Source organism: Pituophis catenifer, unplaced genomic scaffold (genome assembly GCF_029215685.1).
Source record: "Pituophis catenifer annectens isolate HBS135680 unplaced genomic scaffold, rPitCat1.0.hap2 SCAF_4, whole genome shotgun sequence".
NCBI classification, from domain to species: Eukaryota; Metazoa; Chordata; class Lepidosauria; order Squamata; family Colubridae; genus Pituophis; species Pituophis catenifer.
The window spans coordinates 37,550,775-37,567,937 of record NW_027256884.1 but is presented as its reverse complement, the minus strand read 5'-3'; the positions used below and the strand labels follow the sequence as shown (position 1 = coordinate 37,567,937).

At 36.4% G+C, this 17,163-nt stretch overlaps 1 protein-coding gene across 1 annotated transcript in view; it reads left to right on the top strand.

Moving 5' to 3' along the window:
• The window catches only part of TMEM131 (transmembrane protein 131), a 93,219-nt gene that overhangs the window by 66,181 nt on the left and 9,875 nt on the right, over positions 1-17,163 (top strand). Inside the window, exons 27-33 of the mRNA XM_070943372.1 lie at positions 122-264; positions 490-676; positions 4,014-4,199; positions 4,750-4,908; positions 5,915-6,504; positions 14,827-15,002; positions 16,934-17,058. Coding sequence (XP_070799473.1) covers positions 122-264; positions 490-676; positions 4,014-4,199; positions 4,750-4,908; positions 5,915-6,504; positions 14,827-15,002; positions 16,934-17,058 — 1,566 coding nt within the window. The remainder of the gene's footprint in view (positions 1-121; positions 265-489; positions 677-4,013; positions 4,200-4,749; positions 4,909-5,914; positions 6,505-14,826; positions 15,003-16,933; positions 17,059-17,163) is intronic.

Below are 17,163 nucleotides of genomic sequence, written 5' to 3'. Positions count from 1 at the left end.
GAACTCCAAGGTCCCTTCCAGCTCTATTCTGCTTGAAATTGAAGTTGTGGAATAGCTTAAAAATAATTAAACATTGTTATGTGGTTAATTTTATGATGATTCTATTGCTTTTGTTTTATAGAAATAATTTAACAGTAATAGATGTTATAATGGTTAAAGGACAAGGAACAACAGAAAGCATGAAGATTGCAGGAAAAGCACCCGGAGTAGCCAGTTCATTGAGATTCAAAATCACTGAAGCTTTATTAAAAGATTGTACAGAAAGTGAGTATTTTAATCACTAGAGTTAAAACAGTCCATTCCATGAAAAAGTGCTCAAGAAAGATAGTCAATAAAGTATTACTTTTTTCTCTTTTTTAAAAAAAAGACTAAATGAAACAAGGCCAATGATGGTTTTATTAAAAATAAAGAAAACAGATATAGACTAATACTTTTTTATGAAACAATTTATGGATTATAATATTAAATGTTTTGTTCTCTTTGTTACAGAAACAAAGTTAAAGGAGCCAAATTTTACTCTGAAAAGAACATTCAAAGTGGAAAATACAGGACAGCTTCAGCTTAACATAAAATCCATGGAAATCAGTGGATATTTATGTGAAGGATATGGATTTAAAATAGTTAATTGCCAAGAATTTGCACTAAGTGCCAATGCCTCTAAAGACATTGTCATATTGTAAGTGTCCTTGTGCTAAATACTGGCATCAATTTCAATTTACAGGATCACCCTAAATTATGTGTTCTTTGTATTATATATAAACAAACTCTTTACCAGGAATTTACACAAATCCAGGAATACATTTTGCATCAGACCTGAAATGAACTGTTGTATACCAGGTGTTCTGCCACACCACTTTAAATTGGCTGCCCTTCAACAGAAACAAAACCTACAATCTTTCAGTTTGTAACAAAATTGAGGGGATATAAGGCAAAGCTAGTGCCCATCACTCATTTCTTACCTCTTCTTTTACCCCTAACCCTATCCCCACAACTCCCCAGTTTTTCCTTCTCACTTCCACAAACACCCCTAGCAGCCTAAGAGACTGGCCTGCCGCTCCCTCTGAATTCTACATCATTGTTGCCTTCCCTCAGTCTCTCCCAGGCTTTTCATTCATAGCTGCTGCCAGTGCACTGGCCTGTGTGCCCTTAAACCTTTGCTACTAATGTTCATAAATGTTGCTAAGTAAATTCCTTGGGCTTTTTTCCCAGCCTTCCCTCATCCCTCTAATCCTTTCTGCCCAGATTGAACTCCATTTCAATTCTTATCCAGAACAAAGCAGTTGGTCCATACATGGAACATTTCGGTAATAAAATGCCTTGTACATCCCTACCTTTTATTATATAAAGACACCTATGTGTAGATGCAGGAGAAAATATAATGTTGGTTAGGACAAGAAAATGTTCCATCACCTAAATTATCTTCCCAGGAACTTGAGAAAAAATAATGTCTTGTCAGTTTAGCCAGAAAGCACTTAAAAGGCCAAAGGATGTTGATAAAACTGGAGGGAAATACTAGGAGGCCAGGAAAATGCTCTAGGAAGCAGGAGAAGTATAAGATAAACCCATGAAAACAACTTCAAAGAAAGTAATTAGCCGCCCTGAGTCTTCAGAGAGGGGCGGCATACAAATTGAATTAATAAATTTAATTGAATTAATAAATAATATTAATAAATAATAATTACCATATTAATAATACGGTAATACGGTAATAATTACTGTATTTTTCACACATTTTTTTTTTTTAATTTGATTTATATGCCGCCCTTCTCCGGAGACTCAGGGCGGCTTACAGTGCGTTAAGCAATAGCCTTCATACTTTTGTATATTTATACAAAGTCAGCTTATTGCCCCCACAAACTGGGTCCTCATTTAACCTACCTTAGAAAGGATGGAAGGCTGAGTCAACCTTGAGCCTTGGAGAGATTCGAACCAGCAGTAAATTGCAGGCAGCTGTGTTAATAACAGGGTGCTTTAAACCACTGTAGTACTAAGGCTCTTGACCATACATGACCATAAGACGCACCTAGGTTTAGAGGAGGAAAACAAACAAAATATCAGGCAGAGCCCGAGAGGACCACAGATCCTTTCAGATCCTCTCAGGTCCTTTCAAGTGCCAGCTCTGCCTATTGACTCCTGCACTGCGGAAAAGAGACAGAAGAGGCAGGCAATGACAAAAACAAAAGAGGCAGGGTTTAGCACTGTAAAAGGACCCCACCACCACAGCCCAGCTGCTATTCATCAAACGACTGACACTGTTTCCACTCATTTGTGGGGGGGGGGGAGTGCATCTTATGGAGCGAAAAATATGGTACTTTCATGAAATCCTGCTTGTATGTGCACCATTGTTCTTAGTTCCAGCCCATTACCTCAAAAGATTCCATCCTAATTACCTCACTGACCTTGTCACTTATCATCACATGCTGAATCCAGTCATATGCATATACAATATTAATTCTTACAACTCTATATAAAGAAGTGGCATCCTTGCCCCCTTTTTTAGGTTTGCTGCATCTGCCTCCAATACTAAAGTATTTGTGCTTCAGTAGAATATCATATGGGTCCATACTAAAAGCCCTGATACCTTCCTGATTTTGTAGGTCGTATAACATTTTTAATAACCAACTACTCCAGAGTCAAATTACATCAAATTTATTACAGCCCTAAGGCCAGATACAAGCAAAATATCTAATAAAAGTATTATATCATTCTATAAATACGTTTAACAGAAAAATGTATAATAGAATCCAAAAATAAATATGAACAAAGGTACTAAAATAAATCCAAATAAAATAGCATTATAAAATGTTGCAAACCTAAGTAATGTGGCATATCATACAAATGGTAACAGAAATTTGAGTGATGTGAGAAGTTATTTTCGAATTCTTGTCTGAAAGAAGTAATATTAAATAGAAATCACACTGATGTGATTTTGATTTGACTATTCCAGAATATATAATAAAAAGGTTAAATCATGGCAAGTAGACCAAAGTTTATTAAACTGAGACGTTTCGTTACTCATTCAAGTAACTTCTTCAGTCAAAATGGAATTTTTTGGTTAGGCATAGAGACAGAGAGCTATTAGAATGTACTAACTCTGCCATACTGACTGCAGACGGTTTCTCTCCAAAATGAAATGCAATATGTAAATGAAGACTCAATCATCCAGGCCAAAAATATCTAAAAAGGTTAAATTATGACAACTAGACCAGTTTATTAAATTGAGACATTTTGTTAATCATCCAAAATAAATAGATGAATAACGAAATGTCTCAGTTTAATAAACTTTGGCCCAGTTGCCATGATTTAACCTTTTTAGATATTTTTGGCCTGGATGATTGAATCTTCACTTACAGACTACTCCAGAGTTATTCATGTATCATAATGCCTTACTCTGGGGTCTTTCTGGATATTGTATGTACATGACTGAATGAAGCAGTCTTGGACTTAATATGCCACCTGAAACCAAGATAGAGGATAGCCTATACTTACCATAAATAGCCTAAATATCCAAGAACCTTGTGGATTATAGAATATGAAAATTCATTAAATATAACCTCACTATTCCTTTCCTTTATCTACAGTTGGAGCAGGAACAAATTATAGTGTATGTTCTGTTAAGTTTCTTGTATTTTTCAATAGTTTTATATGCTCCCATATTATTTTACTTACATATATCTTGCCATGAACACCCAAAAATGTTTCATAATGAAAAATGGCATTGCATAATGAAAGAAATAAAGCAAAATTCAAGCAGAACCCAAATGTGAAAGGATTTTCTCCTTTTTTAAAATAAAAACATTCACATGTTTCACTTTTTCAGTATTGCTGCATGGTTGCTTAACAAGAATGGAAGGAAGTTATTACATTGGTTACTGTTGGAACATCAAAAATGACATTGACCTTTAGAATAACTCTAGCTCTAACTTAATTTGAATTTGCAAAGTTGCTTTTTTATTGTTGTAAATGATATACGGTAACCTGGATAAGTAGAAAGCCTTTCTTTATTCCAACAGGTTTACACCAGATTTCACTACTTCCAGAGTCATTCGTGAACTGAAACTAACCACAGCAGGAGGCTCAGAATTTATATTTGTATTAAATGCATCTCTTCCCTATCATATGTTAGCAACTTGTGCAGAAGCTTTGCCAAGACCAAATTGGGAGTTGGCCCTGTACATAGTAGTCTCAGGAATAATGAGGTATTACACATTTTTTTTTTTTTAGTATTTTGTTTACTGGTGTTCTCTACTTGTTAAGAAAATAAGTCTTCATGCAGGTAGTCCCCAACTTATGCTCACAGTTGTGACAAGAATTTCCATCATAAGTTAATGTGGTAATAAGTCAAATCATCATGTAACCAGACCCAATTTTACAACCATTTTACCTTAGTCATTAAGTGATCATGTTGTTAAGTGAATCCAGCTTCCCCAATTGTGTATTTGTTGGGAACTGACTGGGAAAGTCACAAATCGTAATTAAGTGACTGTGGAATGTAGCAACCAGTCGTAAATGGATTACTACTGAAATACTTGCACTGGTTGCCATTTATTTATTTTTTATAAATTGAACCAGTAAAAATTAAAACAAATCCTGTCTGATTGGTTGAATCAATATTTAAGCTTATTTTGTATATTTTATAGTTTAGTAAATCAAGGAATTTTATAATTAGTATCAGTGCAAACAGACTAACATTGTATCTTTTGATTTTTAAGTATCAAAATAATAAAAACACTTACAATTCTCTTGCAGTGTGCTCTTCCTTTTGGTAATTGGAACAGCCTATTTAGAAGCTCAAGGAATTTGGGAACCATTTAGAAGGCGCCTTTCCTTTGAAGCTTCCAATCCTCCTTTTGATATGGGAAGGCCATTCGATCTCAGGAGAATACTTGGAATTTCATCTGATGGAAAGTATGGCTTTACTTAGAAATTGAATGCTTTCAAAGTGACAGTTTCATTAATGTATGTTGCCCTCAGAATGGATTTGTATTGGACTTGCAACATTTAAGCAGATCTGTGTTCATAAAGAATAATTATGGAATTAAAACTCACTGGGCAAATGTGTTGTTTATATTATCTTGCCTAATAAATGCCAATTAATATATTATTTCCCCAAAATTGGATGATCAATTTTAAGGGGGAAAAAATTAAAGATTATTTTAATCCTGGATGTATGTCAAATTAGTAAATCCATGGCATATTTTGTAGCAATAGAAGTAGAAAATAAATCAAAATGCAAAAATAAATACTAATGAACAGCTTTATCCTTATCCTAATATACAGATCCTTTGGTATGATTCTATCATGTTCTTGAATATATTATAAGTGATGCATGAGACCAGCCTTTAGATATTTGTAGAATTCTAAGGATAATATATGGTTGAAAGCAGTGGTGAAATCCAATTTTTTTTTTACTATCGGTTCTGTGGGCGTGGCTGGGAAAGGATACTGCAAAATCTCCATTTCCACCCCACTCTGGGGACAGCCAAAGGTGGTATTTGCCGGTTCTCCGAACTACTCAAAATTTCCGCTGCTGATTCTCTGAACTGCTCATAATTTCTGCTACTGGTTCTCCAGAACCTGTCAGAATCTGCTGGATTTCACCCCTGGTTGAAAGTCAGTTATAATATGTACATGAAGAAAGAATGGCAATGGAATCTTAAAAGGGAGGTTAGCAGTGATTACAGAATGGAAACTTATTTATATATTGAGCTTTTAAATCAAAATTAAGACCAGCCTTTAGATATTTAGATATCCACATAATTCCACATTATTTCCACATATTTCTTTACTGTATTAAAATTAAATTTAATAACTCATGCATTTTATAATATCTCATGCATTTTAGTAAGTAGGTCAAACCCCATATTCTAAATATTTGCATTGTGAGATTTAAAGGCGGTTATTTTTATTTCAGCTTGAATCCCCTTGGATCAGAGTCAAATCACAGTTCTTCCAGAGGAATCTATGGACCAGGAAATTCCTCATCACGATCCAGTGCAGGAAGTCATAAGCAATGTAACTCAGTGAATCTACACAGCAATAGAAATTCAGTTGAAGTCGATAATATGAGATTTAAAAACAGTTCTAATATTGCAAACAGAACTTCTGTGCAGGCAGGTTCTGCACAGTCTATGAACAGAGCAGGTTCTGTCTGCTTGGATTCTAATGCTGCAACTCAGAATCATGCAGCAGGCAGGAAATCTAGAAGTACAAAACAAAATTTGCAATCAAACCAGCAGCATGCATCAGTTTTACTAGACCAACATTTACCAGAGCTACCAGTGGTATCTCAGCAACAAGAGCAGCAGAATGAAAGTTCCTCATCACAAATGCAGCAGCCTGCACCTTCACATTCAGAATGTGCTAATAACACAAGGCACAGTTCAGAAGACTCTGATATTGCCACTCTCATGGAAACAATGGATAAAGACTTTGATCACCCAGAATCACCTTCTCCAGAGGTATTTACAGAACAACCACCTTCTCCAGTAGCAAAAAATAAAGGTAATAAATTCCTGATTAACTGTACTTTTAAGCAGTATATAAAGTTAAAATGGTTGTTGAAAGAAAATATTACTAAACAAGACAAGCCTGTTTCATACATTTCTTCTTTATGAGCAAAACAGTATAAGGTTTTAGTGATCTGAGTCACTAACCACTAATTTACAAGTAATTCTTGATTTATGACCACAATTGAACCCAAAAATTTATGTTACTAAACAAAACATTTATTAAGTAAGTTTTGTCCCATTTTACGACCTTTCTTGCCACACTTATTAAGTGAATCACTGTAGTTGTGAAGTTAGTAAAACAGTTGTTAAGTGAATCTGGCTTCCCCATTGACTGCTTCACAAAAGATGATCACATGACCCCAGACCATCATAAGTATTAACCGGTTGCCAAGCATCTGAATTTTGATCACATGACCATGGGGATGCTGCAGGGGTCATAAGTGTGAAAAATGGCCCTAAGTCACTTTTTCAGTGCCTGTAACTTCAAATTGTTGAAAATCAAGACCTACCTGTATTTCTGAGTTTATCAAGAGATTGGTGATTTGGAGGAGTATTGTTAGATAAGGGAGATGACAGAAGAGGCAATAACTTAAAATTCTAGCTGCTTATATTCCTTCCATAATTGGGGAGGGGAGGGGGAAGCAAGAAAACCACTGTTGCATATTTTGGAAATGGGCCAGAATTGTTTTTAGAGATAAAGAAGAATTTGGCAGCTGGTCTAGCATTTTAATATGTGCGCGTGTGTCTCTGTGCAGAAGAATCCTGGGAACCAAAACAAACTTTAGATTTTCAAGCTTTAAAAAATGTGAACATACACAAATGCTTGCTTGTATTCACACACACACACACTCCATGATTTTTGGATACACTACAGATCAAAAGGTCAACACTGTACAAGGTTTTGAAACTATTGTTATCCATCAAAATACATTACCCGTAAGTCTTTTTTTGTTAGTCTCAAAGACGGGCATTTTTCCCCAGCCTGAGAAATCTAATAGAATGCAAGGAAGCCAAATCTTTACCTATAACGTTATGTAAATGTGAATAAAATAATTTAGTCATAAACACTATGTCAGGAAGGGATACCATGGAAATAAGGAATCTGAAACATGGTTATATCGTATGTGGGATTTGAATGCACTTCCTTATATTTCAATTTTTATAATTTTACAGTTTTTAATTGTTTGATTTGAATAATTTTGTGTGCCATCCAGTCACATACATAAGATAGGTGGCTATATAAATTTTATAAATAAATAAATCTCATCTAAATTTTAATTTTCAGGTTAACTATATCCTGAAACCGCAAGGTTGCTTTAACTTAACTAAAACCAATAAAAATTTTACTCTTAAAATTATACCAACAAGGAATCCCGACCATAACATGAAAGTAATATTTATGTTAAAATTATTGCTAAATACTGTATTTTATTAATTTTATGCCATGATGTTTTTTTCGACTCCTAGTGACCACATAGCTTAAGTTTCTCCTCCATGATAAATCTATTCCTATCCTGTTTTTTCCCGTCCCAACGTTATACCCATCACCACCTTAGCTGAGTCCATTCATCTTGCTGCTGGACATCCTCTTTCCTTCCCTTCCTCCTGCATTAGAACCTTTTCTAGAGAATTGTGTCTTTGTATATAATCTGTCCAAAGTACAAGAATTTGAGCCTAATCATTTGTGCCTTTAGTGAGAGTTCTGGATTGATTTGAATTACCAAAGTTCAAAGGTGCAAATACTCTTCCTGTTCTGCTTCTTTTAAAGTCCAACTTCTGTTTCATATCACAATCTCCCCGGTCATTTACCCACCAATCCACATATTCTGGTAGCCAAACATCTCTGTAGTCACTTCGATGACTCAGTGACTAGCTCCAGCTCCATGACCTGATTTTTCACTTTGAGTGGGATTTTAGGGCAAAAGCAAGATATTTCTGCTAGATAACTGTTCCAGGGTTGTGCATCTATTGCTTTAGTCTGAAATCCCTCTGGAACAAAGAATAAAAATGGGTGATTGTAGGTCGTGCATCTTAAGTAAAGTTCACTTATCAGCCATATGAACTGATTAGTTCTATTTTTGCATTTGAGGGACTTAAGGTGGGAAAGTCCCATTTGTAGGTAAATAATATATGTGGCAAAATGGAGCAGGTCTCTCCCTAATATGTACATTAAGCTAACTCTGGAACTAATACACTCAGTTTGCAAAAGTAGCTGCGAGTGAATTAAATAAGGTTTTAATACACAGAGAGATTTTTCACAGAAGTTCAAATGGGCTGAGGAGAATTGTAACTAGAAAGCAAAATAGCACAAAGACAGCTGGCAGATCAAGTCAGTTTTTAGAAGTTTTAGGACCAAAAAATAAATTGAATACCTCTGGGCCCATTTTTGGGTGGAAGCAGTGGTGGGTTGCCCCCGGTTCGCACCAGTTCTATAGAACCGGTAGTAAAACCGGCGGGAGGCCCCGCCCACTGACCCTGACTTCATGAAAATGCTTCTGCGCATTCGCAGCGCATGGCCCCGTTGCGAACTGGTAGTAAAGGTAAGTAGAACCCACCCCTGGGTGGAAGGATCAATGTCCCTGGAGCAGATTTCCAGAGGAGAGGTCCCAAGAAGAGCCAATTAGAAGATCAACATTGTGCTAGCCACAAGAGTTTGCCAGTTAAGTTTTGTTCACAACACTTAAACTAAGAAGGGGAATGCATTTAATTAAAGATAAATCCTGAGTTTAAGATAAATACACTGATCTCTGAAGAAAACCACAAGTTTGCAGGCAACTGCTAAATAGCAGAGCAATTAGAATTATAACTGACTTGTTTCCTTTACTACATTCCAAACTTTTAATGGTAAACATGCAGGGCAGAGTAATGCAGGACAGTGTTAAGGCAGCGCAGAATAGCTGTTAACTACATGCAGTTTATAGAGCTACCAAGGTATAAAGACCAGGTTCAGAAGCATTTATCTTCCAATGTTACAAATATAAAGGAGAAAAGTGGACTGATTTAGAAAAAGAATCTTGTGTGCTATGATTTCACTCTTTAGAATACCTACATTCTCCCCTGACAATGTAAATAAAAAGTATTATAATGGAAAGCCCAATCTATTTTAAAATTTAATGTTAGGGCTAACTTCCATGAAATAATTTATATATATAAAGCAGTCCTTGGGTAATGATGGTAATTGGGAATGGAAATTCCATTGCTAAGCAATACAGTTATAAAGCAGAATATCACATGATCATACTGCTTGGCAATGGCAATTCCAGCAGTCCCCATTGCTGTCATTAAGCAAGAACCTCATTGCAACCACTTCATCATTTGCCACCCTTCCTGCTGGTTTTCAATATCCAGAGTAGCAAAGCTAGCAAGAAGCTGCAAGTCCCAACCAGTTCACAAATAGGCTGGTGAATAGGCAAGTGGCTGCTGCCAGGAAGGGGGAGGGTATGCAGTGGCCAGCATGGTGCTTTAACCAAGGGTGTCTGTCACCAAGTGGGAGACAAGGGTGTGTTTGTGTGGCCAGCATGATGGGGCTGTGGGGGCTGCTGTCAAGGTGCCGGAAACTTGCCAGACTAAATTGCTGTCTTTCCTGCTGGTTTCCCTATTGACTTTGCTTTTGGGAATCCAGTAGGAAGGATCACAAATGGTGAACACATGACTGTGGGACTAATTGCCAAGCACCCAAATCACTATAGGAAGAGTTATTTCCTCTGGACCTGTTGCTTTTCCAGTCTTTTGTCTGTGAAATAGACCTCACATCTCTTTTTCTAGGATAACCAGAGATGGGGGGCCCAAAGTGATGGCGTCACACATTTGCTGGTTCACTTGCTGAGAGCTGATTCCTCAGTTTTTCAGAGTACCTTTTCTTTGCTGCCCTGATCTCCCCTGTTAATATATTCCTGGCCTAATTGTACAGCATTGTATCTCCTTTCCTGTAGGCTTCCTCTTTGGTACAATGTCGCTGTGAATCAAGATTTATTGTTACTATCTATGCATACATTTTGGTCTGCACATATAACTCTTCATAAAAACTAATGTATGATGTCAAAGTATCAGTGATTTCATCCAGGTCTGCTGAGACAGCTTCGAAAAACAGTCTGTGCAGTCAAGGCAAGCCTGTAGCTTTAACTTTGCCTCATTGGTCAACGACTTCACTGTTTTAACTATCAATTTTATGGTTTTAAGTCTTTGTCTATAAATATGTATACAAGGTGAATCCTACAATGATCAGAGTGTTCCCAACTGCTCTTGATAGAGAGCAATAAGCATCTTTTAATGTTAGGTAGCAGTGGTATAAAATATTCTTGCCTCTAGTGAGACAGCTGACATGCTGAGTGTATCTTGATAGCTCCTGGCTTAGGTTAGCACTGTTAAAATCTCCTAAAATGATGAGTAGGGAGTCTGGCTATCTCTGTTCAGCCCAAAGGATTTGGTCAGTTAAGGTTTGCAATGCATTGTTTATGCAAGCTATACCCCAGCCAGTATAAATGAGGAGAACTCTCATGGGGCATAAAAGAGTTTGCAGTTAATGAATAGTATCTCTAGGTCCATATCACAAACTTTGTTGGTGTAATGACATTTTTACACCATCGGTTGTTAATATAAAACATATACCCTTTCCCTTTTTCCAGATGTTTCTGCAATTCTGTCAGCTCTATAATCGTGAAATCTAATAGAAACTAAACTTAAAGAAAAGATAGGGTAAAAGTGCAAGAAAGAAAAAAAACAAGTATGAATACAATAAGGAGAAAAGAAATATGTAAAAAAGTGACTCTCAACATTCATCACAACAAATATAAACAAATTAATGACTCTTCGCCTCCTATAAGTTTACAAACAGCTATATCTTCATCCCATATCCTATCTCTTATCCATAGCAAATCTATAAAACATCATGCTTTCAGTCCAGGTGTCAGCAGAAAGTCCACAAAGAATTGTCAGAAATAACAACTTCATTCTGTTGTTATTCTGATGTTCTCTACTAGCTGAAAAGTAAGTAATAACAATTTCCAAAAGTGATTAGAAAGTGAAGTTAGCAAACTTAATATCCTTTAAAAGGCTGCAATTGTGAACATGATGGCTGTTCCCTTCATCTCCAAGAAGTCAGACCTGCGTGAGACTATTGTGTTGCAGTCTTTTCTCACAAGGAGCAACGTTCTAGGGCACATGTAGGCAACCTTTAATCCTCTCCTTATTGAAAGAGCTTCCAAGGGGCCAGTCTACGTACCAGTTCTTTTTTCCTCATAGTCGGCAGCTCCACTTTCATAGACACATCTTCAGTCCACCATTCATCCCCTGAAAGCCTTCTTTCTTTGGTATTGTTATTTGGACTGATTTCTTGCAAATCTGTTGACCACTATGTCATTATCCAGGCTTCCAGTTTGGTTAGACTCTTTACTGATGGTTCCATGATTGCTTACCATATTTTGATAGATCAGATCTATCAGATCAAAGAACTTTCCATCAGTTCGTATCATCTCCTAATTTAGAAGCAGGCAAATGCTGATCTAGCAAAATTGTTATTTTATTTTTTTTAAATGCAGTTGATTGCACAAAACTGCTTAGCAGGCACCATGTTATATAGACTTGACTTAAAAAGTGTTATCCTTGAAAGAGTATCATAGAAATAATGAACAGTTGTTATCTTATTCACAAAACAATAAAGTCCTTCATAAATAGAAAATCAATAGCAATTGGATTTGAGCAAAGTTAGGCCACTATAAGCAGCAAATCTCTTTCTAGCCTCCAATTTACAAAAAGGCAATATAAAACTATTTCATTTTCTGCATAAAAATCTCCACTGCAATAATTTAATTTGCCAACCACCATGGAAATTAACGTTCCCGTTAACAATCGTTCTTTTTGCAGCAAAGTGCTGAGTCTCATACTTTATCATATACATATGTGTAATTGTAAAGATGAAAAAAAAATGAGGGCAATCCAAGCCAATCTCTTAAGACCAATGCTCACATGCATGCTTGACACTGGAATGTGATTATGCATTAGAGACTCAAAAATGAATTATCAGATGCTCAGAGATCTAGAAAGATGGAAAAATCTCCACCTATCAATTTTGGGAAGGGTGGCAACTATTAAGATGTGCTGGTTCCCCAAATGGTTATTTCTATTCCAAACAGCCCCGGTAAGGTTGAATAAAGAGTTTTTTACAAATTTGGATAGGAGTATATCTAAATTTATCTGGCAGGGAAAGAGGCCGCAGATTAGACTTAAAATGTTACAAGAACCCAAAAATAGAGGAGGATTTGGACTCCCAAATTGGGAGCTCTATCACCAAGCAGTGAACTTGATTTGGGTGAAAGAATGGATGATCCTACAAAAGAGATGACTTGACATTTGAAGGAGCCGGTCTTCAACATGGCTGGCACTATTTTCTATGGCTGGGAGCATCCAGCCGCCCTAGACATTTTGATGATCACTATTTACGTAGGACGCTTGGGTACACTTGGGAAAAGGTTAGAAGAAGAGTATATTCAAAAGTTCCATGTTGGATTTCAGCGCAGGAAGCTCAGATCTACCCGACATTGTATAAAGGGGAGAAAACCTTGATATATGAAGTTTTTTTGGATGTTCAGGGTAATTCGAAGTCACGAGAATTATTAACTCTTCAAGGATATAAGATAGACTGGTGGTCTTATTCTCAAGTGCACTCCAGGTATAAAAAAGTTTTACATAGTGAAGGAATCTACCGTAAAAGACAAGAATTGGATAAGATCTTATTAGAAGGAGGGAAAGGGATACTATCTAAATGTTATGCATATTTATTGTCTCTGCAGATAGGACAGGATGTAGTGAAGGATTGTTTGATAGCGTGGGGGCTTCCAGCAATGGGAACAGATTTGGTTGAAAAATATGAAATTAACCATGGCTTCTTCATACAAAGAAAACATATATAAAATGGTCTACCAGTGGCATCTCCCCCCTGCGAGACTAGCTAAAATGTTTCCTGGGACATCTGCCTACTGTTGGAAGTGCGGTTACAGTAATGGAACTTATTTTCACCAATGGTGGGCCTGCCCGCAGGCGGTTAAATATTGGAAAAAAATACGGCAATGGATTTTGGAAATTACACAGATTAATTTGGAATTAAGGCCCGAGATTTTCCTATTGGGGGCAAAACCTTTGAATGTTAAATCAGATATATGGTTCTTGTTGATTCACATTATTACTGCAGCAAGATTAGCGTATATTGGAAAAATCAATATTTACCAATGGATTTGAAAATAATATATAAAATTAATGAGTGTGCGGAATCAGATAGATTAACTAGATTGATCAATGGTAAAAAAGATTCAGAATTTTATAACAGTTGGAAACTATGGCACGATTGGGTCCAGAAAAGGTGGGATAGAATAGATATATGATGATGTATATATATGATGACAAATATGTATGTATAAAGGAATGACTTTATATTTATGGACAATGTAATCACATTATACCATGGTGGCAGGATTGTATATTTTATTGGTGTATTGGTGTATAGAATATATTAATAAAAATTATTTTAAAAAATGAATTACTGATTGAAATACAGGCAAAATTCTATCTCTAGCTCAGTTAATTCTTGTCAACAAGTTTGACTCATTGTGTGTGGGAAGGGGAAATATAGGCTCACACTTGACCTATTATGGATTCTCAGTGTTTTTTCCCCATTGATAATACTAGGGTCTCAGGACCTTATAAAATTTCAAGAAATATATCCTGGATTGAGACGAACAAAGATGTACAGGAGTAGAGAAGAATTTCTTACCTATATAACAGCCTGTGGAATAGGCCTTTTTAATGTACATTTATACAGAATTCTCTCTATCCCTTACAAAAGAGGTTGTTTTCCTAGGATTAATGCTTTGGGATCTGGAAGAGAGGTATAGCAACTTTCACTTCCAGAACCAAATCTGGTTCTGCAGGGAGGGCATCACTGAATCATCATCATATGTACTGTACTGCTGAGTTATCTACTGTATCATGTATGGCATTCTGAATTAATATTATCATTTTTTTAAACCACTTCAACCATCAAACTAAATTACCATAGAAGAGAATACATTTTTCCTATTAGTTATAATTCCTTAGAAATGTAGAAGAATACAGCAAAATACTGCTTTGTCATGGCCACTATAAGAACAGTCCAAAGCAGAAACTAGTTTATATCAGAATGTGTCATGTCAGAAAGCATCTAGCTATGATTTTCTCTTTTACTATTTTAGTTTGATATCTGTTCGCTTAATGTTTTATAAACAATGTTGATCTGTGAGGTTTAATAAATTTTGAAACAATGTAACTACTTTTATCATCCTAGGGAAAGGAAAACAATTTCAGCGAAAATCTAAGCCCCCAAAGAAGCGTGAAGAAAAGGAACACAGGGGAAAGGGTAGGCAACAAGAGGATGAATTAAGAGATGCTCTAGCAGATGATGACAGTTCTTCAACCACAACAGAAACTTCAAATCCAGATACAGAAGCTGTTCTGAAAGAGGTACAGAATTTTAATAGGAATAGCTTGGATAGCATTTTAAAAACTGGAATCTTGTCTATTCAATGCCTTCAATAGATTTTTTTTTAATTATCAACATCACTACAGTTTTTAAGTTTTATAAGCAGATATATTATTTGATATGGCGGTCCTCTTCCATCTGTTGTTGCTGTATTTTATAGTGTTAAAATATGAGGCAATCTTGTGCTGAACCTTTAGCAAAGTTCCTTCCTGTGCCCTAATTCACAATTAATTCACAAAACTATCAATTTGGAAGGAAAAATAGACTTACCACTGCTAAGGAGTGCCATTAGGGCCAATTGACAATGCAGGCAACATCCAGAGTTTTAGAGAAATACAAAACGTTCTTTGGACAAACCATCCATAGCTATAAGGCATAGCATTATGGAAAAGTGATTATTTAGTTAAAGATCTGTCCAAGTGCTCTTTAAAGTTTGATATAGCTTTTAGGAAGAATACTCAGAAAACAGATATAAGCAGGTTTCAAATTTCTAAATGCTAATTTTAGAATGAAAAACTAGATTATATGATTAAAGGGCTATTTCTGGAGGGTAGAATTATATTAATCCAACTTCTTAGATAAGAAGAGAATGAAGTCATGTAAGATTAATGCATAATGTTTAATAAGTATATGGTCATTTTTGTGAGACTGCTTGGAGAAAAAAAATGATGTTTAATAAAATTATTATTTCCTTTAAAAAATATGAAATCCAATTAAAATTTTATTTTGTTTTTGATTTAGAAACATAACCATAGAAAACTGATGGCAGAAAAAGAGCTATTTTCCCCCAAAATAAGCCCTAGCCTGGTTTTTAAAAGCATTGCCTAATGTAAGCCCTACCCCAAAAATAAGCCCCAGTGAAGGGGGGTGGGCATGGCCAGACAGGAGGTGGCAAGTGCACAGGCCGACAGTGTCCAACAGCAGCCACAGCCCGCACAGCACAGGTGAGTTGATTCCCTGGCCAAGCAGCAGGCAGGGGGAAGCATGTGATCTGGACGCGCCATGGAAAAGCCAAGAGTCGGTGGGCTGGAGCTGGCGGCTGGCTGTGGGAGGCTTGTCTTTGCGTCTCTCAGCGTGCCTACAGCCTGTGCAATGCATTGAGATCACCTGGCTTCTGTCCTGCACTTCTGCCTCCCTCTGCTACCAGTGCCACTGCATGAAGACAAGCCCCCCGCAACTGCTCCGGCCCACCGACTCTTAGCTTACCTGCAGCCCATACGGTGTGTCCAGATCACCTGCCTTCTCCAGTGCCTCTGCCTCCCGTCTGCTGCTTGGACAGGGAATAAACTCACCTGTGGGCTGCACAGTCCCAGAGTGTACCGACCAAGGGACTGGCTGTCTGCAGCTACTGCTGGATACCATCAATCCCCGCACACTTGCCGTCTCTTATGCGCATGCCAGGGCATGGGGTTCCTAGTCAGGCTTATCACCCTGAAATGGTGTTTCCCTGAAAACTTAGTGTTTATTTTGGAGCTCCCCAAAAATATAAGACCAGGTCTTATTTTCAGGGAAACGTGGTAGTAGTCCATCAAGTCTGCCCTTTGAGATTGTTTTTTGTTTCCTTTTTAATTAATTTATTGTTTTTAAATATTTTTATATTTTCTTAATTTTTCTTTTATTTTTCATTTTTGTCAGATGATAGACATGTTTATCCCAAGCATGTTTAAACTCAGTTACTAATGATTGACTCACTACTTCCATTGGAAATTGGTTCCAATCTTCCACTACTCCTTTTTGTGAAATAATACTTTCTAAGTATTATTTTTAAACTTTCCTTCTGTCAGTCTGAGGTTATGCCCACATACCTCCCGTGTTCTTGATTTTTGCTCAGTATTGAAAATACTGCTTTCTAGAACCTTATTCACAACTTGAATATATTTAAAGATTTCAGTCATGCCATTTCTACTTTCAGGAGCCAGAAAAACAAAAGGGAAAACAGTTAATACCAGAGAAACAGGAAAATGAAATACATGTAAAGCAGAAAAGCAAAAAATTATCAATGAGCAAGAAAGATGCTCCAACAGATTTAAAGCCAAGGTAACTACATACAATCATAATATAATCCAAATAGTTTTACATTCTTAACATATGGAAAATGATGTGGTCTTTGGTCTCAGTTGTTATATGATTTATAGAAATAAA